The 24,170-nt window shown below is 36.2% G+C and overlaps 2 protein-coding genes across 2 annotated transcripts; one reads left to right on the top strand and one right to left on the bottom strand.

Annotated features, from left to right (window-relative positions):
* Positions 1-8,389: 8,389 nt before the first annotated feature.
* On the top strand, positions 8,390-17,210 carry zbtb39 (zinc finger and BTB domain containing 39). The gene is made up of 2 exons (XM_073823341.1): positions 8,390-9,895; positions 12,051-17,210. The coding sequence occupies exons 1-2, from the start codon at positions 8,414-8,416 to the stop codon at positions 12,942-12,944; spliced, it is 2,376 nt and encodes a 791-aa protein (XP_073679442.1). The 5' UTR covers positions 8,390-8,413; the 3' UTR covers positions 12,945-17,210.
* A 113-nt stretch (positions 17,211-17,323) lies between these two features.
* On the bottom strand, positions 17,324-20,505 carry gpr182 (G protein-coupled receptor 182). The gene is made up of 2 exons (XM_073823340.1): positions 19,295-20,505; positions 17,324-18,818 (listed from the first exon to the last, which is right to left on the bottom strand). Exon 2 carries the CDS (start codon positions 18,809-18,811, stop codon positions 17,735-17,737), a length of 1,077 nt encoding a protein of 358 aa, XP_073679441.1. The 5' UTR covers positions 18,812-18,818; positions 19,295-20,505; the 3' UTR covers positions 17,324-17,734.
* Between the last annotated feature and the right edge of the window lie 3,665 nt (positions 20,506-24,170).

The raw sequence follows: 24,170 nt of genomic DNA, 5'->3' as shown, positions 1-24,170 counted from the left end.
TAATACTGTATTGTTCCCTGAATAATCCACAGCTGTTATTTTTACATTTTTTTTAGTAATAGTTGTTCATGAGTCCCTTGTTTGTCCTGAACAGTTAAACTGCCTGCTGTCCTTTAGAAAAATCCTTTCCACAAATTCTTTGGTTTTTCAGCATTTTTATGTATTTGGACCCTTTTCAACATTGACTGTATGATTTTGAGATCCATCTTTTCACACAAGGACAACTGAGGGACTTATATGCAACTATTACAGAAGGTTAAAACCAGTGTTGCCAACTAATTTTCAGAAAAAGTTGCTGAAGGCAGGTAATTTGTTGCTAAAAGTTGCTAAATGACATTGTGATGTCATTTTATGATAATGCCATTAAGTAACCATGAAGCAAAACTGCGTCATTGCATATAATACACATTGAAATTACTCAAATCTCAGCAAAGAATATTATTAGCAGTATGTTCATTTTGATTTTTTTGTAAAAAATTAATATATATTATTTGTAAAACCAATATAAGCACAATTTTTATAATATTTTTATTTTTAAATACAACGTTGGATTATTGAAAAGATACACATTTTTTAACAATTAGGCCTACATGTTATGTGTTTTCTAAATAACTAGTAAAACTACATATGATTAACAATTAATTGGTAGTACGTTAAATGCTACACTCTAAGGAAAGTCCATAACATAGTGTACTTCATATGCTAATATGAAGGAATTTTCAGTATTAATTTTGCACCAGCATATTTTAAATGACACAATGCATTTAGATAGATAGATTACTTTTTGCAGTGAATAGTAGTGTAACTAATTACTAATAAGATTTCAGTAATAATATTACAGTTACCATCCATAAAATAGTGTTGTGAAAAAGTGTTGGCCCCCTTCCTGATTTTTATTATTTTATTTTTTTTTTGCATGTTTGTTGCACTTTAATGTTTTAGATCAAACAAATTTAAATATTAATCAAAGATAACACAAGTAAACACAACATGCAGTTTTTAAATGAAGGGTTTTTTATGAAGGGAAAACAAAATCCAAACCCACATGGCCCTGTTAAAACATAACTGTGGTTTATCACACCTGAGTTCAGTTTCTCTAGCCACACCCAGGTCTGATTACTGCCACACCTGTTCGCAATCAAGAAATCACTTAAATAGGACCTGCCTGACAAAGTGAAGTAGACCAAAAGATCCTCAAAAGCTACACATCATGTTGAGATCCAAAGAAATTCAGGAACAAATGAGAAAGAAAGTAATTGAGATCTATCAGTGTGGAAAAGGTTATAAAGCCATTTCTAAAACTTTGGGACTCCAGCGAACCACAGTGAGAGCCATTATCCACAAATGACGAAAACATGGAACAGTGGTGAACCTTCCCAGGAGTGGCCGGCTGACCAAAATTACCCCAAGAGCGCAGCGATGACTCATCCAAGAGGTCACAAAAGACCCCACAACAACAACAACATCTAAAGAACTGCAGGCCTCTCTTGCCTCAGTTAAGGTCAGTGTTCATGACTCCACCATAAGAAAGAGACTGGGCAAAAATGGCCTGCATGGCAGAGCTCCAAGACGAAAACCGCTGCTGAGCAAAAAGAACATAAAGGCTCGTCTCAGTTTTGCAAGAACATATCTTGATTATCCCCAAGACTTTTGTGAAAATACTCTGTGGACTGACGAGACAAAAGTTGAACTTTTTGGAAGGTGTTTCCCTCATTACATCTGGCGTAAAAGTAAGACAGCATTTCAGAAAAAGAACATCATACCAACAGTAAGATATGGTGGTGGTAGTGTGATGGTCTGGGGCTGTTTTGCTGCTTCTGGATCTGGAAGACTTGCTGTGATAAATGGAACCATGAATTCTGCTGTCTACCAAAAAATCCTGAAGGACAATATCCGGCCATCTGTTTGTGTCCTCAAGCCGAAGCGAACTTTTGTTCTGCAGCAGGACAATGATCCAAAACACACCAGCAAATCCACCTCTGAATGGCAGAAGAAAAACAAAATGAAGACTTTGGAGTGGCCTAGTCAAAGTCCTGACCTGAATCCTATTGAGATGCTATGGCATGACCTTAAAAAGGTGGTTCATGCTCGAAAACCCTCCAATGTGGCTGAATTACAACAATTCTGCCAAGATGAGTGGGCCAAAATTCCTGCACAGCGCTGTAACAGACTCATTGCAAGTTATCGCAAATGCTTGATTGCAGTTGTTGCTGCTAAGGGTGGCCCAACCAGTTATTAAGTTTAGGGGGCAAACACTTTTTCACACAGGGCCATGTGGGTTTGGATTTTGTTTTCCCTTCATAATAAAAAACTTCATTCAAAAACTGCATGCTGTGTTTACTTGTGTTATCTTTGATTAAAATTTTAATTTGTTTGATGATCTGAAACATTAAAGTGTGACAAACATGCAAAAAAAAAAAAAAAATCAGGAAGGGGGCCAACACTTTTTCAGACCTCTGTAGCTTAGTTACTTAGTTACTTTTGGTGCCTCAACCCTGCTGATTTAAAATCCAACAATTAAAATATAGCTGCAAGCAGCGATGAAGGGCACAAGCCAACGGCGCAATTGCTACCCTGGTGCCATCAGGAAAACAATGCACAGCGGGGACATGGATTTACAGTAGTGCTCTGGCAGTCTGGATTTAAGGGTTACAGCAATGAAAGGGTTACTACACACACACACACACACACACACACACACACACACACAGGGTAACATAAGATTAAAAAATATGAATGAATACTGTAAAAATAAATTGTTCATTGTTAGTTCATGTTAGTTTATGCATGAACTAATGTTAACAAAAGATACCCTATTTTAAATTGTTACTGACACTTTTTATGACCACTTTTACAACTATTTTTAAATATTATTTTAATGACCTATAAGCATTTGTGAGATAATTATATTAGTAAATATTAAGTTATTTTATGTATTTGTTTCTTATTCTAATTCATTTGACTGAGTAGTGAATGGTCAGACTCCAAATATCTTATCTTATCTTGAGAGACAAATAAAACATTTCATGATTTTTCTTTAAAAAAAAAAATGATTTTAATGCTCTTTAACCATTTATATAATAATTATGTAAAAGTATTCTGACAGTACAGAACATTACAACTGATTCTATGCATTAGTTTCATTCTTATATAACTGAGAACGAGCATAATAGGGAGGTAAAAATATTCCTTATCATACGAGGACCTCTGGTGGTCATACCTCGTATTACAGTCTTCATCTCTCACTCTCACATCTGGATACTTTTAATGTTTTTGGGGCCTCTGAGCATGATACAATTTTGATACCAAGCGTATTTCCTAAGAATGATTTGTTATTCATGTATAAAAAGATTTGAAGAGTTAGAATAATGCACTTTAAAGATATATGAAAATTACTGTTATTTTTTTTACTGTGACTTTAAAAAATCACCACATCAACATCGTTATCCCAAATTTGCTCACAATTTAGCATCTTGAGCATCTTGAGTATATTGACATCACGTTGAGAAAGTTTGGTGTGAACAGTGTCATTTTTATACGAGGAGTATAAATTTATTTACAGCCTGATTTTTCCAAAAATCCACATTCAAATAAAAATAGCCAACTTCCTGTTTATTATAGGTAATGAGTGTAAATTAGAAAGTTGTCCGGCTTGATGAGACCAATATATGTACCGAGTTTGGTGACTGTAGGCAAAACTAACCCCCAACTTTTGTCAAAAGGTGGCGCTATAGAGTGCATCCTCCACACCCATTTATGAGCTTTTGCCAGTGTGTAACTATCATTAATAGTGATGTGTGTGTTAAGTTTCATGAAATTCTACGCAAATAAAGTACCCCAAAAACAAATGAAAGTCATTTTAAACTTTGACACATTGCCATGGCAACAGTATATAACATATCAATGACCCCTTCACAGATTCTCATTGGCTGTGTTTTGACAAGTATATCAAATTCCAGTGCTTGTTTTTTACACAAAACTCTAAATAACCAACTTCCTGTCAGGATGAGCTAATGACATGCAGCGCAAAAGTTGTTCAGCTCGATGAGTTCTATATGTGTACCGAGTTTCATATGTGTATGTGCAAGTATGTGTGATATATGGCCCATCAAAATTCCAGGGGGCGCTGTAAAGTCCCCTTGCCATGCCCGTATACCAGTCTCTGCCCGGCCCTAATGGCCGCAGATTCCAATGTGTGTGCCAATTTTCAAGAGTTTTTGACCATGTTAAGGGCCCAAAAGCCCCCAAAACCTTGACGAAAAATAATAATAGCAAGAATAATCCTAAGGAAAACAATAGGGAACTTCGCCCCTTTGGGCTTGTGCCCTAATAATTCCTAGATTTATTTTCATAATTGTCATGACTAGCACATGCATGCCATGTGCCCAGTGCAGCAGGCAAGCTTGGAATATGGAAAAGATAACATTCAGCAGATAGAAATATTGCATTATATTGATTTTGTCAGGAAAAACAGATGATCTGAACACTGTTGTGTAAGTTGTAGCTTTACTTTATTCTGGCATTACATCCCACCCACATCCTTCTGATCAGCATGTGGTACATTATATTACTATAATTAAAAATCTTTTTGGAAAATTAAACAGAGAAATTACAATCAAGCTACACATGACAATTAATGAGAATAATACAACACTTCTACTTAAATGTCACTATCAATCCAATATGGATTTTGGTCAAATGATAAGGCAGAAATATGTTGTTATTTTAGAAGAATTTTACATGGAAGATGAACAGTTACAATTTCTGTGGGGCATGAAGAAAAAGTAATGTAACTAGTAGTGTAACTAATTACTGTTGCCAGAAAGTAATAAGTAACAATATTACTTTTTAAATAGTAACTAGTAATGAGTAATATATTACGTTCTTTGAGTAACTAGCCCAACACTGACTGGTTCAAATGCTCACTGATGCTCCAGAAGGAAAAACCATGCATTAAGAGCCAAGGGGATGAAAACGCTTTAAATTTGAAGATCAGGGTAAATTTTACTTATTTTGTCTTCTGAAAAAAAAAAAACACAACTGTGGATCATTCAGGTAAGAACGAAGTATTAAGAACCAAGGGGATGTAAACTTTTGAACCAGGTTATTTTTATAACTCTAATTCTCTCTTGTAAACATCTTTTATGTGAAATATCTTATTCAGGTCAGTACTAAATAAACAATAACATGCATTTTGTATGATCCCTCTTATTTTAGTAAAACAATGAACATTTTGCAGGTTTATGGGGATGTAAACTTTTGACCTCAACTGTAAACGCAAGACTGCCTAATATTTCATAGCCTTATTATCTCACATTTGCATTTTGCATTCAGTTGTTTTTTTATACTAATATTTGTTTATGCAGGAAAGTCACATGATTTAAAATTGAGAGATTCCTGAACGAAACAAATGAATCAGTACATCATAAATGAATGACGAAAAACATAATACATTAACAATTTTTAACATTAAAAACACTATTCGTAAATTCTTATGAGTGTGAAAGTCAAAAGTAATCATCTTATTAAAATACTATCATAAAACTAGTTTAATAACTGCTTAACACAACCCATTATATACATAAACAAACATTCCTGAGTTAATGTCGAGGTTTTTCACTGTAATAATAGGATTACATTCATTTCAATGGGAGGCGCTCCCTCTCAATGCTCGGTGTTCAATTTGTTTTAGTCTAATATGACACAATGGCCGTGTCTTACAAACATAGCGAGCTCTTCAGCCCTAAACAGCATTTTTGGCCATTACATGCGCGTTCCAAACCAACCGAGTGATCTAAGTAGGCAGCTCACTAGCCTTTGAGACACAGTCCGTGTCTATGCAGGGACGACTGTCTGTCTGGGCTAACAGGAACCGAGTGAGATTATTTATCTGTCGCAAACTAGCAGCACTCTATGGGTAAGGAAACATTTGAGTTGTTATGCGGTTTCTGTGTGCTACTTAGTAGCTCGTCGGTCTGTTTCATTTGCACTGCGAGGGATGATGCTAAAGTGCTAGTTAGCCAGTCTCACATGCTAATGGAATCCAATGGCAACCGGTTAGCTACGGCTAAACTAATGATGCACTAAATAAACTAGGATGAATTGAGCAGTTTAATTGCACACTAGATTGTGTGCTACACATGGTTAAATTATATATCGTTTACAAATGAGTAGCACATATTGTTTTACTCCAAAAAGGCTGTTGTGTGTAATCTGGAGTGTCTTTGTTAGGACTCCCGTTGTTTTCTGAAGAGATGTAACGTTATGTTCACGTATAATTTACGTGTGAATCGTGTTTCTTCATTTGCGTGTTTGTGAATTTGTGTGAATACACTAAACATATCTGAGACTGTTCTGACCTTGCTGTGTTGAAACTATCTGGTGATAAATGTAAACTTAAGTTAAAGTCAGTGTAATGTCATGTATTGTAGTGAAAACGCATAAAGATTTTTGTAAGTATGGTTTAATTTGTGACTTCAAGGATGGCACATGATATTATGTTTGCACTTTCTTCCAAAGAATGTTTGTCTTCATAATCTGAAATGTCACCAAGCACTAGTTTTCAAGTGCTTGTCATATTGGTTGTGTTCAAAGTACAACACTACTTTACTACCTTGTGAATTCTGTGCAGTAGATACCACATATTGTTTGCATTATTCCATGCTAAAACATTCTAACTTTCTAACACTTTCTAACATTAATCATGCAATGTGATGAGGGGTCATGTGACAATGTTGTGTACTACCTAGTTGTCACATGACCACATAACCTGTTGCAACATGATCAGTGATTAGTTCAACTAGTGGTGTTCACTCATCTTGAAAAATTTTTTAATTCAACTTTAGTAATTTTGTTATGTGCTTTTGTAATTTTTATTAGTTTATTTCTATATAGCTTACTGTTAATAACTTTAGTACTTAAACATGTTTCAGATAGTTGATTTTAACGTAATATTTAGATTTTATTTCAGTTACGAATAATATTTTTGTAGGTTTGGTTTTTATTAACAATAGTGTGATGGAGTATTTTGATGTATATGTATTCCATGCATACAGAAATACACATACAATTGAGGTCAAAAGTTTACATACACCTTGCTGAATCTACAGAATGTTATTTATTTGACCAAAATAAGAGGGATCATACAAAATGCATGTTATTATTTATTTAGTACTGGCCTGAATAATATCTTTCAAATAAAAGACGTTTACATATAGTCCACAAGAGAACATAAATGTTTATTTTGATAAAATTTCTAAAAATGATCCTGTTTAAAAGTTAGCATACGCTTGATTCTTAATACTGTGTTGTTACCTGAGTGATCCACAGCTGTGTTTTTTGGTTTAGTGATAGTTGTTTATGAGTTCTTTCTTTGTTCTCCTTTGGGTCAAATTCTAGTTTTTTCAGAATTTTTGTATGTTTGAACCCTTTCCAACAATGACTATGATTTTGAAATCCATCTTTTCCAATGAGGACAACTGAGAGACTCATATGCAACTATTACAGGGACAATTTCCAGAAACCAAAAAAATCTTTCCAAAATTGACTGGAAAATTTTCACCTTTTTGCAACCCTAGTTCAAACACTCACTGATGCTCCAGAAGGAAAAATAATGCATTGAAAGCCAGGGGGTGAAAACTTTTGAACAGAATTAGATGAGCACATTTTTCTTATTTTGCCTAAATATCTTTTTTTTTTTTCCATTTATTACTGCCCTTCAGAAGCTACAGAAGATGCTTACATGTTTCCCAGAAGACAAAATAAGTCAAATTTACCCTTATTTTCAAATTCAAAAAGTTTCACCCCCCAGCTTCATTGTGTTACACAAAAATGCTGAAAAACCAAAGAATTTGTGGGACCTGAAGGATTTTTCTGAAAAACATTGGGCAGTTTAACTGTTCAGGACAAACAAGGCACTCATGAACAACTATCACTAAACAAACAAACAAAAAAAAACACAGCTTGTGGACTATATGTAAACGTCTTTTATGTGAAATATCTTATTCAGGTCAGTACTAAATAAAAAATAACATGCACTTTGTATGATAATGATGATGATGATGATCCCTCTTAAAAATAATTAACATTTTGCAGATTCTGCAAGGTGTATCCATAAACCTTTGACCTCAACTGTATGTATTCCATGCATACAGAAAATCTGAATGTAGTGTAAATATACATGGTATACATACTGCATACATGATATTCCAACTATAGCCATAAAGACCACTTTTCACGTTTCCTAATGGATAAAAGTCAGATGGAAATTTGCCGTTTCATAGTGACTTGAGGCCACGAGGTAGTATAAAGCACAGAATGCATCTTGCTATTATAATCCATCTGAATCTCACCGGTTTTTCCATTCACTTCTGTGTTTCAGTCCAAATCCTGGCTTTTGTTGCAATTGCCAGGCATGCGGATCAGGCTGCAGGGCTCTGGCCACGCGGCCCGCCTCCTCTCCGAGCTCAACCGCTGCCGTCTGTCTCGCCTCCTGTGCGACGTCGTCCTCCAGGTCGGAGGCCGTTCCTTCCCGGCTCACCGTGTGGTGTTGGCGTGCTCTTGCACGCACTTTAACAGCCTCTTCTCCAGAGGTTCCAGCAACCAAGGTGCCGTTCCCACCACCTTCTCTTTGGACTTTGTCTCTGCCGCCAATTTCGAGAAGGTGTTGACTTTTATCTACACGGGTGAGATATTCACAGACTTGATCGATGTGGGAGTGCTGTATGAGTTGGCGGAACGGCTCGGCGTGAGGGAGTTAGTGAATGCTTGCCATGCCACCTTCCCTGACCTGCAGAGCTCCAGCTCTGGAGATGTGGCTGCCGAAGGAGATTTGGAAAACGATATGGTGTCAGTCAGTGCTGTGGCTGCGTCTGTATGCTCATCTTCTGCAGCTTCCTGCTCTTCGTTGTCTTCTTCAGCCGCTCCTACTCCTGTAACTCCATCTCCGGTTTCTCAAGGCAGGAATGGACGATTGAATCGCTCCCACTTGGCCACCCAGTCGCCTAAAAACGAAGACCTGCAGGTGCATTTGGGTTACAATCAGCATGTCACCAACAAGCCGAGTCCTTCGGAAAGTAACCGTTCTGCAGATGCTCTTCCTGGCCTCACTTTGCAGCTCAAGACTGAGCAGGAAGATGAAGGAGAAGATACAGGAAGCAACTCAGTAGACCATCTTGTTGTTAATGGTAGCAAATCAACATTTGGGCCTCAGGAACCATGTTCCGTCCCTGATTCGTCAGCCCAGCTTGGAGGCGAAACTTGCGCCCCTTCGTCGTCCTCTAACGATCCCTTAGACAGTTTGCAGTTGGGGGCCGTTTCAGGACCAATCAAGGATTCAGAATTTTTTGCAGAAGATCATTCTAGGAAGAGACACCAGCTACAGGAAGAGCAAACGGAGGGTGGCGATCAGTGGCGAGGACTTTCAGAAGACATCATTGAGTTGAGTGACGAGGAGGAGCACTTCATTGTAGAAGAAGAGGACGAGGAAGACTTGATGTGCATCGAGAATGGAGAAAACGGGGCGTCTCTTGGACAGCTGGCGTCAACGCAGCCATGCAAATCATGCGGGATGCTGCTTCCGGCGGAGAATGCCGTCATACGAAGTCATGCGGAGACACACCTTTCGGAAACGGGTGCGTGTCAGGTGTGTGGCAACTCCTTCTCAGACCGCTCTGCTGCTGTTGCTCATGCCCTCACACATGTGGGCATCTTGCTGTTCTCCTGCGACGTTTGCGAGCATCCGTTTCGGACTGAATCCGCACTGATTCACCACAGGCGTCAATCAGCTGCCAAGTGCACCCCTCAAAATCCAGATCAAGTGAACGGAGCCTCTCAGCGGCAAGGAGGGGAACTACAGTGCACTGTCTGTGCTAAATCTATGACGAATGATTTTAAGGTTAGTGGAGCAGGATTTTTTATTATAGTCTTATAAAAAAAAGAAAAAGAAAATTCTGTCATTAATTACATGTTCTTCGTTCTTCTTTGGAACACAAAAGAGAAGAATTGTTGAATAAAGTCATTATTGTTTTCTTTGCACACAAAAAGTATTCTTATAGCCACTGATGTCACATGGACTATTTTAACAGTGTCCTTACTACATTTCTGGGCCTTGAACGTGTTGTGTTGCTGTCTAAGCCGGGTCAGAAAGCTCTCAGATTTCATCAAAAATATCTTAATTTGTGTTCTGAAGATGAACGAAGGTCTTACGGGTTTGGGTGAAATAACCCTTTAACAGAAAACATAAATATTCAGTTAAAAAATTACATTAAATCTTTGCAACTTACTGCAATAATATAAGTTAAAGCTGAAATATGTGACCCTGGACCACAAAACCAGTCTTAAGTCGCTGGGGTATATTTGTAGCAATAGCCAAAAATACTTTGTATGGGTCAAAATTATTGATTTTTCTTTTATGCCAAAAATCATTAGGAAATTATGTAAAGATCATGTTCCATGAAGATTTTTTGTAAAATTCCTACTGTAAATACATCAAAATGTAATTTTTGATTAGTTATATGCATTAAGAACTTAATTTGGAGAACTTTAAAGGTGATTTTCTCAGTATTTTGATTTTTTTTGCAACCTCAGATTCCAGATTTTCAAATAGATGTATCTCGGCCAAATATTGTCCTATCCTAACAAACCATACATCAATAAAAAGCTTATTTATTGAGCTTTTTATATTGAGCTTTTGTAAAATTTAACCTTATGACTGGTTCCAGTCCAGGGTCACATGTAGGAATATATAAGTATAGGAAAAACTTGACAACTTACTAAAATAATATAAGTTATTAAAGCTAAAACTGAACGGAGTAAATTAAAGCTAATAAATAAATACAAATGACAAAAGCACATAACAAAATTACTAAAACTTTAACTAAAATGAAAACTGAAAAAAATAAAAATGAATTTAAAATATTAATAAATACTATAGCACTAAATCAATACAGTTGAAAACACCCTTTAAAAAACTATATTTAAAATGATTAATAAATTTATAATTATATAAGATTTATTTAAATGAGAAGAAATGCTTACTTAATTTAGAAATACTTGAGGTGTGTGTGTATATGTGTGTGTGTGTGTGTGTGTGTGTGTGTGTATATATATATATATATATATATATATACACATATCAAGTAATTGTTCAAATAAACAGCAGTAGAAAGAAACTATAAACGTTGTATCAAACATTACAATAAATATTGAAAATATTTTTGTTAATTTCTTTGAGATTTAAAACATAAACTAAAATAAAAACTGAAAATATAAAAACAAAAACCAATTGAAAATGTTAATAAATACTAGTGTTTAAATAGTACTTAATTGACATTGTTTAAAAAAACTACATTTTAAAATGATTAATACATTTGAATTCTTATATAAGATTAATTTAAATGAGAAGCAGTGTTTACTTAATTTAGAAACACACACACAAACACAGACAAACAGAAATGTAATGCAATTAAATATTACAATAAGAAAAAAGCTAAAAAAAAATCTTAACATTGCTTTACAGTTTCAAGTAACATTATATCAAATATTACAATAAATACTCAAAAAAGAAATTTTTTTTATTATAATTGCATATAATATAAAAAGCACTACTGTTGGTTACATGCTGTTTAACATTACTTCAGTAAAATTCACGTAGACAAATATAATTTTTGTTAAGATTACCTTGAGATTACTGTTATAATATTGTTATAATAACATTTTTCTTTTATGCCAAAAATCTTTAGGATATTAAGTAAAGATCATGTTCCATGAAGATATTTAGTAAATTTCCTACTACAAATTTATCAAAACTTAATTTTTGTTTAGTAATATGCATTGCTAAGAGCTTCATTTGAACAACTTTAAAGATGATTTAATCATTTGCACCCTCAGATTTTTAAATAGTTGTATCTCAGCCAAATACTGTCCTATCCTAACAAACCATACATCAATGGATGTATTTATTCAGATGTTGTATACATCTCAGTTTTCAAAAATTGCCCCAAATGACAGGTTTTGTGGTTCACATATTAATAACATTTTTCCCCCCTCAGGTTGTCAGGGACCATGTTCAAAGCCATGCGTGCTTGAGGACATTACGCTGTGGAGTGTGCCAGCTGTCTCAGCCCTCGCGATGCGCCCTCCTGTGGCACACACTGACGCACCTCTTTCCTATTTACACTTGTCCACAATGCGCCAGCCCCTTCCTGGAGAGCGCACTGCTGGAAAGACACCTGTCTTTACACGCGGAGGAAGGTGTGTCAGTGAAACAGGACGACGGCAGCCCGGAGACCAGCGGAGAAGGCCAGGCCGAGCTGCGCTGCTTCCTGTGTCCGCAGACCTTCCGCTCGGAAACCGCGTTTCATTACCATCTCAGCGTGCATTCGAACGAGCTCCAGGGCAGCCAGGTATGGCCGGCCAAGCGCAAGGCCGACCAGCTCCTCGAATTCTCCTCATCCTCGTCCTCGCCTATGGAGGCGAGCGGCTCATGTAAAGCAGGTTACAACTTAAACCTAGGCTTCAACCTGCAGGACAAAATGGCTCACGCCGGCGCCCCGTTTCCTCCCGGACTCGTACTGAACGGCAACTCTGGTGGTGGAACGGGGCTTAGGGAAAAATTATATCGCTGTCGGTATTGTGGGAAGCATTTCGCACACTCAGGTGAGTTCACCTACCACCTCCGCATTCACACGGGTGAGAAGCCCTACCAGTGTAAAGTGTGCCTGCGGTTTTTCCGTGGCCGTTCCACTATGATCTGTCACCTAAAGACACATTCGGGCGCCCTCATGTATCGCTGCACTGTCTGCGGCCTGTTTTTCTCCACGCTCAAGATGGTTTCCTCACACATGGAGCTGCACAAAGATCAGCTCCCGCCTGATTTCAATATCGAGGAGACATTCATGTATAACGACCACTCTAAAGAGCCCGTCCCCAACATGGACACTTGAAAGTCGCCCTCTCTAAACCCTCCGTCACACTGTGTGCCCACGTTTACTTACTCCGTATGTTGTTAAGGCAAAGTGACAGTAGACTTAGATTGTAATTAAGTGTTAAATGTGATCGTCTTCGTGTCGTCGTGTACAGAATGAGAGCGGTTCTTGTTTTTTAAAGACTAAAACTTTATTTTAAAAATGTAGTGATGGTACTTGCCCACTTGATGGCAAGAGAGACTGAGCAAGGTTGCACTGCCAATTAAATGTTTGGACACACCTACAGTACTCATCCATTTCTATTTCCCATTTTAGAAAGATAATGAAGTTATCAAAGGCATTAAATAACAAAAAATATACATGTTGTAGCTTCTTCAAACCTTTGCCAAGAACACTATTAAAGAAGTTTACACGAGTGCTGAGCACTTTTTGGCTGCTTTTCAGTCACTATGTGGTTCAACTCATTTATTTAAAACTAAAATGTAGTTTTGTAAAGAAATTCTTGCACAGACACATTATTTTTGTCTTCAAAGTCAGTTTCAACTATTTACGGTTGAAGTCAAAAGTTTACATACACATCGCAGAATCTGCAAAATGTTAATTATTTGACCAAAATAAGAGGGATCATACAGAATGCATGTTATTTTTTATTTAGCACTGACCTGAATAAGATATTTCACATAAAAGATGTTTACATATAGTCCACAAGAGAAAATATTGGTTAAATTTATAAAAATGACCCTGTTCAAAAGTTTACATACACTTGATTCTAAATACTGTGTTGTTATCTGAATGATCCACAGCTGTTTTTCTGTTTTTGTTTTTGTTTAGTAATAATTGTTTATAAGTCCCTTGTTTGTCCTGAACAGTTAAACTGCCTGCTGTTCTTCATAAAAATCCTTCAGCTCCCACAAATTCTTTGGTTTTTCAGCATTTTTGTGTATTTGAACCCTTTCCAACAATGACTGTATGATTTGAGATCCATCTTTTCACACTGAGGACAGTTATATGCAACTATTACAGAAGGTTCAAATGCTCACTGATGCTTTAGAAGATTTTGATTTTGAAGATCAGGGTAAATTTAGCTTATTTTGTCTTCTGGGGAACATGTAAGTATCTTCTGTAGTTTCTGAAGGGCAGTATTAAATGAATAATATGATATTTAGACAAAATAAGAAAAACGTACACATCCTCATTCTGTTCAAAAGTTCTCACCCCCGGTTCTTAATGCATCGTTTTTTCCATCTGGAGCATCGGTAGCTGCGTTTATGCGACTGAAACGTTTTTTTTTTTTTTTCTCTCTCGTGATAAGTCATGGCAACAGATTTTTGTGGGATTTTGGCTATGTTTAATCGAATGTAACCAGTAAATGCGAATGAAATATTCCTTTTTCGAATTGCCTGAAAAACCACCTGATGCGAGTGTAAAAACTTTTTTGCAATGTATCGGAGGTTATGCGCAATTGACGCGTTTCCATTAGGTGTATTTTCAATTCGCAATTTTAATTTGCGCAGGTTAAAGGGTAATGGAAATGCAGCTAGTGAACCTTCTGTAATAGTTGCATACGAGTCCCTCAGTAAGAAAAGATGAATCTTAAAATCATACAGTCATTGTTGGAAAGGGTTCAAATACACAAAAGTGCTGAAAAACCAAAGAATCTGTGGGACCTTAAGGGCTTTTCTGATAACAACTATCATTAAACAAACAGCTGTGGATCATTCAGGTAACAACACTGTATTAAGAGTCAAATGTATGTAAACTTTTGAACAGGTCATTTTTATATATTTATATATAACTATTATTTTCTCTTGTGGACTATATGTTAATGTCTTTTATGTGAAATATCTTATTCAGGTCAGTACTAAATAAAAAATAACATGCATTTTGTATGATCCCTCTTATTTTGGTAAAATAACTAACATTTTGCTGATTCTGCAAGGTGTATGTAAACCTTTGACTTCAACTGTGAGTATAATCATGTAGATCAGAAGATTTTTTTGCAAACAAATGTCAAGTGTGTCCAAACTTTTGATTTGTAGTGTTTTAATTAACAAAGTCATTTTTAACGGGATGCTTTTCCAAGTGCTGATCTGCGATTACCTCTATATTCTCTTCCGGCAACTCTATCACAATAAGCTAAAGGTCTCTGGTTATTCTAGAGAAGCACAAAGTAACCTTTGTTCTTACACAACGCAAGTGCACGTTGAGAATAAACTAAGACTTTTTTTCTACGTTTTCTGATACACAAAGCAGTGCTCTAGGTCAAGGATATAAATAAAATGGTCATTTTTAAAATAAATAATTAAATAAAGGTACTCTTCTTTTACAGAATAACTGTTATTTTTATAGTGGTGTTGTGTATCACTCGACATAGACTAAATTAGAAATAGTTACTGGTTTATGAGATGCAGTATCATTGTTTGTGTTGTACATAAAGCAAAACTCTTCAAATGTCATTCTTTCATTTGGAAACGAGAAGCGATTCAGACTGAGGTGCTAATATATCAGTCAGTTCATATGGCAGTGTTCACCTTATTCACACGGTACGTATCAAGAGTGTTTCGTTCAAATGGTGTTGTCATAAATGACAGTTATCTTTAGAAAGCTGTGATGTTTTTCTGTACTGTTTTCCCAGCAGAGTTATATGCCTTTTATTTCTTATATGGGACAATTTTAGATTGTACATTATTTCTTGTTCAAATCAAAACCGATCTGGCACACCGGTCTATTCATAATTGATGCCAAACCACGAAGTACACAACCAGTCAAAAGTTTTTGAACAGTAAGATTTTTTTTTTTTATAAGAAGTCGCTTCTGCTCACCAAGCCTGCATTTATTTGATTCAAAATACAGAAAAAACAGTAAAATTATGAAATATTTTTACTATTTAAAATAACTTTTCTATTTGAATATGGTTAAAAATGTAATTTATTCCTGTAATTTTAAAGCTGAATTTTAGCATCATTACTCTAGTCACATGATCCTTAATCCAGAAATCATTCTAATATGTGACCCTGGACCACAAAACCAGTCATAAGGTTAAATTTTACAAAACTGAGATAAATAAGCTTTCTATTGATGTATGGTTTGTTAGGATAGGACAATATTTGGCTGAGATACATCTATTTGAAAATCTGAAATCTAAGGGTGCAAAAAATCAAAATACTGAGAAAAACACCTTTAAAGTTGTCCAAATTAAGTTCTTAGCAATGCATATTACTAATCAAAAATTACATTTTGATAGGTTTACAGTAGGAATTTTACAAAAAATCTTCATGGAACATGATCTTTACTTAATTTCCTAATGATTTTTGACATAAAAGATAAATCAATAATTTTGACCCATACAATGTATTTTTGGCTATTGCTACAAATATACCCCAGCGACTTAAGACTGGTTTTGTGGTCCAGGGTCACATATTATGTTGAAAACAGCCGAGTAGAAATTAGGTTTCTTTGATGGATAGAAAGTTCAGAAGAACAGCATTTATCTGCCTTTTGTAACATTATAAATGTCTTTCTCATCACTTTTGATTAATTTAAATCATCCTTGCCTCCCAATCCTGAAAAAAGTGTACTTAATTAAATATTGATAATTATAATAATAATTAAAAAAAAGTTTCTTGAACAGCAAATCAGAATATTAGAATGATTTCTGAAGGATCATGTGACATGGAGTGACATGGAGACTGGAGTAATGATGTTGAAAATGTAGCTTTGATCACAGGAATAAATTAGATTTTAAACTATATTCAAATAGAAAGCAGTTATTTTAAATAGTAAAAATGTTTCACAATAATACCGTTTTTGCTGTATTTTGAATCAAATAAATGCAGGCTTGGTGAGCAGAGAAGAATTCTTTAAACAAACGTTACAAATCTTACTGTTCAAAAACTTTTGACTGGTAGTGTATGTATTCAAAACTGCTGGGACATTGTGGTTGTTATAGCTTTATTTGCAAAGTAGCACAGAAATTACCAGTTGAATTTTATAAACTGCCTGGTTTTATCAGTGAATCGATTTTATTTTACTTTTAGGAAAAAATGCACATTGTCAGTACTTTGCCACGGTTTGCAGCTGATGTTGCGATTATAAACCATAAATATGTTGATCAACGTTGAATATGAGATAGGGAATGTCATACTAGATTTTATTTTTTCAACTTGAAACAGTTGCCTTACATGACTTCAGTGTTATTTATTTGATTTATTCATGTTCAGTGTCACTATCAAACTTTTACTACAGCTGTACTTGTGTTCTGAATAAAAGTACTTATGAAACTCATCAGAGTTGTCTTTGTAGCATTGGAATTTTGACCATATTCTCTAAATATTTTTGTAGTGGAAAATAATTTTATAGACACCGGAGCAACACAATCTCCAAAGAAGTGGCATACATTGTATTCAATTTTTTAATCACATCACATCCAGAACAATATGTACAAGCAAGTTGCTGAGCTCAAAAGCCATTAAAACAGCTGTAGGTGTTGTGAATGAGCATATGGACAGTTAAGTGAAAGTTTTTGTTGAGCAGAACAATCAAAAAAGTCTTTGTACAAAGGCTGGCATGTGGACAGAGCTTTTATTACTTATCTAGGAGTTCCTAGATGTGACAATAGGAACCGCTGGAAATAAAGGTTACGAAAGGTTGACAATATTTCCTTCCTTGCACTGTTAACAATACGGAGGTGAGAAAAACAGGAGACAATATGACTAGTTACCAGGCAACTGATCAAAAAACAACCACCTCAACAAGGCCATTTCTTTCGTAGCACGTTTACCAAATCGCCATTTAGGAATTTCCCCTCTTCATGCGCCAATGTCAGAGTGACTTGTGCTGGCATTACTGAGCTTCCGCTCTTTTACTGCCATTGTTCCTGCTTTGTCGGCTACGGCGTTAGTTGGTGCGTTGGTTGCCGGTAAAGATATGCGGCTGATCACTGCGTTTATTAGATTGTTGCGGAAGCTCTTACTGAGGAAGTTGTAGAGGATTGGGTTGGCGATGCAGTGAAAGAGCGACAAGCATTGCACAAGGCTAAATGAGAAGTACAGCACCCCGACCGTGTTGCAGGAGAACAGGTGCGGGTCCAGGTCGTCCACTGTCAACAAGAACAACACCAAGTGGTATGGTAGCCAGCAGGCCACAAAAACCAGCGAGTACACGTGGACCAACCACACATCTCGGCGATTCTGGACATCCGGGGCTGTGCGGACGGCTCGGGCGATCAGGACGTTGCACGTGATGATGACGGACGCTGGACCCAGGAACTGGAATATCAGACAGAGGAAGGAAACCGACACGAACCACTCCGTGTAGTACTGCTCGGGAACCATGTAGCAGCCTGGCTCTTCCCACTCCAGCAAGTCAACGTGGACGTTTTCTAGCAAGGCCAGGACAAGCGACAGGAGCCAGATCCCGGCGCAGAGAAACCAGCGGCGTTTGTGCTGCGTCGGGAAGCAGGCGGGCTTGTTGGGTTGCGTCAGGGACAGGTATCGCTCCAAGGTCATGAAGGCCAGGAAGAAGGAGCTACTGTAGAAGTTTATGACGTATACGAGGTGCGTGACCTTGCAAAGGAAGCGGCCCCACAGCCAAACCTTGTCCATGGTCACCTCTAGCATGAAGAAGGGCATGGTGAAGATCACCATCAAGTCGGACAAGCTCACGTTGATGATGCAGAACAGCACGCCGTTCGCCGAATGCCGCCTTCGCCAGTTCACCCACACCACCAGGGTGTTTTCGGCCAACCCTACCATGAAGAGCACTAGGTACAGGAGGAAGAGAGCGATCCTTCGGCCATCCTCGTCTAGGTGGATGGTGCAGTCGAGGACATACCATGCCGTGCCGTTGTAGAAGTCGTACGACGAGTTGTGTAGATCGTGCGTCATTCTCGTTCTGCAGATGGAGAAGAGTTTGTTAAAAGGTTGTTCACAAGTGTACTTGCTGAGCTAGGAAAGGCCAAGCATGTCTGGTACAAAGTTCTCTAAGAGTGGACAACTTTCTCCTGCAGAATTTAGCTCCATCCCTAAGCATTCCTACCTGAAATTCTGCAATCCTAAAGACTTTTCAGGTTTAATTAAGGTTGCAGCCAAACTCTGCTGGAAGGTAGAAGTTGAGGGCCGGAGTTGTCCACCCCTGCTGTTAGAGGATTATGTGTAAGGCATTTTCCCCTAAAATCCGTCTTGTTCGCCTGTTCCTAGCTCAGCAAGTTTTGAGAGTAGACCTTACGGAATTTACTTTTGGCACCGAATACAGTATATGACTAGGTTTTTGTTCCCCAGTTTGACAATTTAAGTCAACACAACTCTAGCAACTACTACAGATATCAGTGCAGATTAAATTTATGACAAAGGGTTAGAAGACGACGTTACCTTGTGGCTGTGTGGTTACCGCAGACGAGGCTCTCAAGGTTGACCCCTCGGCAGAAGCAGTCCTGGAGAAATATCACCGGAGGCTTTGCTTGACTGGAACGCTGTGTGGAATCTAGCCATACATTGGGCTGTGGGGCAAAATAAGCTCTTCCCTCTCCCTCTCACGCGGCTGGTTGCTCGACCGTCACACTGACAGGACATCCTCACAGGACAGGAGGGGGTTGAATCTGACAGGAAGGACTCCAAGAATCTCTTGATTGCAGATAGTATCATCCATATAACCGGAGAGAATGTTTGTTTTTCCCCTCTGAGTATTGGTCTAAACAACGCGTGGAGCCAAGATGGAATTAAAGTGGTTGCACGAGGGTGTGGCGCAACAACAAAATAAGGATTAGAACAAGCCCCAGGGTGTATATGTTACACGTTACCCAAAGCACAGCAAATCTGTTCTAATGAGCAGGCACATAATACTCTTATTGGTGTGTGTATTCGGCCACAATGATGCGTAATAAACAAACATGCAACTTTAGGAATGGTTGGGCGAGGTTTGTTAATGTGTTTGGAGTGATATCTGTTCTAAATCACTGTTTTAAACAATTGGCGTCCGTCTCTTACTCTAGTTTTAAACAAAGTAGATAATGGATGTATTAGAATTGCATGTGTTTGTCAGTGTCTTTCCACCTTTATCTTTTCTTAGGAGTGGGCGCGGCCATTTGTAAATTTGATGGGTGTGGCTTCCGGTCTCATCCACATCCAGCTATTTTTAGCTGTACAAAAAAGCTCGTTTTGCTGCTTGATATTGCAAATTGGTGTCTTGCCATATTGTTTAAATGTAGTATTTTAATTATGAACACACTGGTTTGTAGTGCGACATGTTTTACCATTTACTGCACATTGTTATTCTTCTTATTATTTCCCTATAGTGAATAATGAACCCGAAGTCTCACCAATAGGTTTACTTCCGCGGTAAAGCAAAAGGTGAATAGCCTAGTGATTAGCACACTGACATATAGCGCAACTTTGAGTTCGAATCTCAACAGAGGGTCCTTTACCCGACACTTTCCTGTTAATTTCCACTGTCCTGTCATCTATATTTCTCTACATTGACATGTATTTATTAGCATATTCATTTGATCTAAATGCAAATTAGGCAAAAAACAATATTAGCAATATTACAGTATGGAATTTTATTTGCTCAGTCCTCTTTTATTAACAAAAAGTGCCTTTTATTCATGATTATAAATTATTAAGGTGCTTGCAGAGTAGAAAAAATATATATACATACAGATGAAGTCCCCCCTTTCAGAATCTGCAAAATGTTCATTATTTTACCAAAATAAGAGGAATCATTCAGTGTAATACTGACCTGAATAAGATATTTAACATAGAAGACATTAACATATAGTCCACAAGAGAAAATAGCTGTTTTTTTGTGATAGTTCATGAGTCCCTTGTTTGTCGTGAACAGTTAAACAGTCTGCTGTTCTTCAGAATTTTTTATTTTTTTTATTTTTGTGCATTTGAACCCTTTCCAACAATGACTGTATGATTTTGAGATCCATCTTTTCACACTGAGGACAACTGATGGACTCATGCAACTATTACAGAATGTTTAAACACTCACTCATGCTTCAGAAAGAAAATCAATGCATTATGAGCCGGGGGGTGAACACTTTTGAAAAGAAACAAGATATGTACATTTTTCTTAATTTGCTTAAATGTCATATATATTTTTACTTAGTACTGCCCTTCAGGACTTCAGGAGGTACGTACATGTTTCCCAGAAGACAAAATAAGTTAAATTTACCCTAATCTTCTAATTCCAAAAGTTTTCACCCCCGGCTCTTAATGCATTGTGTTTCCTTCTGGAGCATCAGTGAGCGTTTAAACCTTCTGTTATTTTCTCTTGTGGATTATGTATCTTTTATGTGAAACCTTGTTCAGGTCAGTACTAAATAAAAAACAGATTCTGCAAGGTGTATGTAAACTTTTGACTTCAACTGTACATAGTTAGAAAATAAATATTTATTATTATTATTTTCTGTCTAATTGGTTCATCACAGCTCAACAAGTTAAACCTATATCTTTTTGGGCCTAAGCTCTGTTGGGGCCCCAGGGTCCCTGTATGTTTTTTTTTTTTTTTTCAGAGAATCTTTTCACAGTTCTGAAAGTCTAAAAGGAAAAAAAATATTTAGCTGGTTTGTGCCTGATATGCTGAAAAAACACAGCCCCCAGCAGGACAATAGCAGGAAATGCTTTCGTGGTCGAGGGGCAGTGAGTGGCAGGCTGAGCAAGAGCGAGGTAGGAAGCCAGCCGTACATCAAACCCCCCTCACAACACCCCCGGCATCCCCCACTGACCACTTCAGCAACTGCCTCAGAAGTGCACCACTCGAGAACACCACTAACTACACCCTAATCTAATCTGATTTACATCCATATCGGCTTTTAGCTTCAAAGAATGAATGTTTGAAATGTTGTGGTTGGGTTGATTGTTTGGGTTGGCTTCAGCGTTTAGACATTTCTGTTTGAACGGAAGTTGAAAATGACAAATTTACAGCAAGTCTGTAAACGTGAGCAGAAAAGCCAAAAGCCTAAATTTGGTAATTAAATCAGTTATTGAATAAATCAGAGACTATTAGTTCAAAATTTAAAGGGACAGTTCATCCAAAAATTATTTAATATTAAAGGGATAGTTCATATTTTTCAACATTTAAAGGGATACTCACCCAAAAATTTGGCGAGGATGGACACGAAAGAAAATAAATAGTTTTCTTTGCGCACAAAAAGTATTCTTCATAACATTACTGTTGAAGCACTGATGTCACATGGACTATTTAAACAATGTTCTTACTACCTTTCTGGGCCTTGAACGTGTTAGTTGCATTGCTGTCTACGCAGGGTCAGAAAGCTCTCGGATTTCATCAAAAATATCTTAATTCTTACAGGTTTGGAACGACATGAGGGTGAGTAATTATTGACTGAATTTTCTTTCAACTGGTTTTCACTTTTAAATGTATAAATATTGACCCTCAGTTTTCTTTGTGGATTTGATTTTTGATTGGCTGTTACAGGGCTAATACTGCTCTGGAAGATGTCAGCTAATTTAACCAAAGGTTAAATGTGACCTTACCCCAGCACAGTATGAAAAGCCTTGAGGAGAATAATGTGACACTTTGAACTCTGTGTTCCAGCTACTCTTACAACCACAAGAATTGGTCAGCAGTTTGCTGGGCGATTAGCTTTTTTCCCCCCGCAGCGCCCCATTGTTAAGAGTACATCTTTTTGTCAGTGAAACAGGAAAGAGTTCGTCAGCAAAATCACAGCTCCTGGAAAGGGCTAGGTGGATCCTGTCCTTGACCTCTCTTCGGAGGCCCCGGCTAAACCACAGCGACCTCAATTCTTTTAAAGTTTATCAGTTACAATAAAAATAGTAGCTTATCATGAGCTATATACACATTCAATTTCATATGATTGACACGTTTTAGTTTTCCCAAAAATTGTATTGTTTATATATATATATATATATATATATATATATATTTTTTTTTTTTTAAGTTATATTTTAAAAATATTAATAATAAAAAAATATACCAAAATTAATAATAATAATTTACATACATACATATATACAGCATAACAGATAACTCCTTTTTAAAATTTCAATTTTTTTATTTTTTTTTTATTATGTTATCATGTTATTTTAGGGGGGTTTCTTGTATTAGTTAACTGTATTTTTTTGTTATTTTACTGTATATCAAAATAACCCAACTGCAGTTTGATTGAGATTAATTGGACTGCACAATGAAAAAACATGATTTTTGAAAAAAATGTTTTTGCAAATGAACTCTTGAAATATATATATATATTATATATATATATATATATATATATATATATATATATATTTATTTATTTATATAACCCAACTGCAGTTTGATTGAGATTAATTGGAATGCACAATGAAAAAATATATATATTTATTTTTTATTTTTTTAATTATTATTTTTTTTTTTCAAGAGTTCATTTGCAAAAACATTATTTTCAAAAATCATTTCGTTTTTTCATTGTGCATTCCAATTAATCTCAATCAAACTGTAGTTAACTACAGTTACAGTTAACTTGTACAAGAAATTATAAATTATTATTTTTGGTATATTTTGTATAATTAATAATTTTAAAATATAAAAAATACATATTTTTTCTTAGTTATATTTTTTCTTTTTGCTTATTTTTAAGATATATTTATAAATAAATATATATATATATATATATATATATATATACACACACACACACACACACACACACACAGTTTAAATTTTTCATTGATTAATGCTTCAATTTTCCTCTAATCATTTATAATATATATATGAAACATGCACATTTTAATATAAAAATCCAAAATAGATACACTACCAGTCAGAGGTTTTTAAAGAAGACTTTATTTGATCCAAAATATAGCTAAAGCAGTAATATTGTTGAATATTTTTACTATTTAAAATAACTGCTGTCTATTTGAATATATTTTAAAACAGAATATATTCATGTGATTAAAGCTACATTTTCAGCATCATTACTCCAGTCTTCAGTGTCACATGATCCTTCAGAAATCATTCGAATATGCTGATTTGCTGTTCAAGAATTTTTTTTAAATTGTTTTTAACAATATTTAAAACAGCTGAGTTCATTTTTTTCAGAATTCTTTGATGAACAGAAAGATCCAAAGATCAGCATTTATCTGATAAAAAGCTTTTGTAATATTACACACTATACCATTCAAAAGCTTTTATTTAGCAAGGATGCTTTAAATTGATCCAAAGTGATGATAAAGACATTTGTAATGTTACCAAAGATTTCTATTTCAGATAAATGCT

This window comes from Garra rufa, chromosome 18 (genome assembly GCF_049309525.1).
Source record: "Garra rufa chromosome 18, GarRuf1.0, whole genome shotgun sequence".
Lineage (NCBI taxonomy): Eukaryota > Metazoa > Chordata > Actinopteri > Cypriniformes > Cyprinidae > Garra > Garra rufa.
This window is presented reverse-complemented; position numbering and strand designations above follow the sequence as displayed.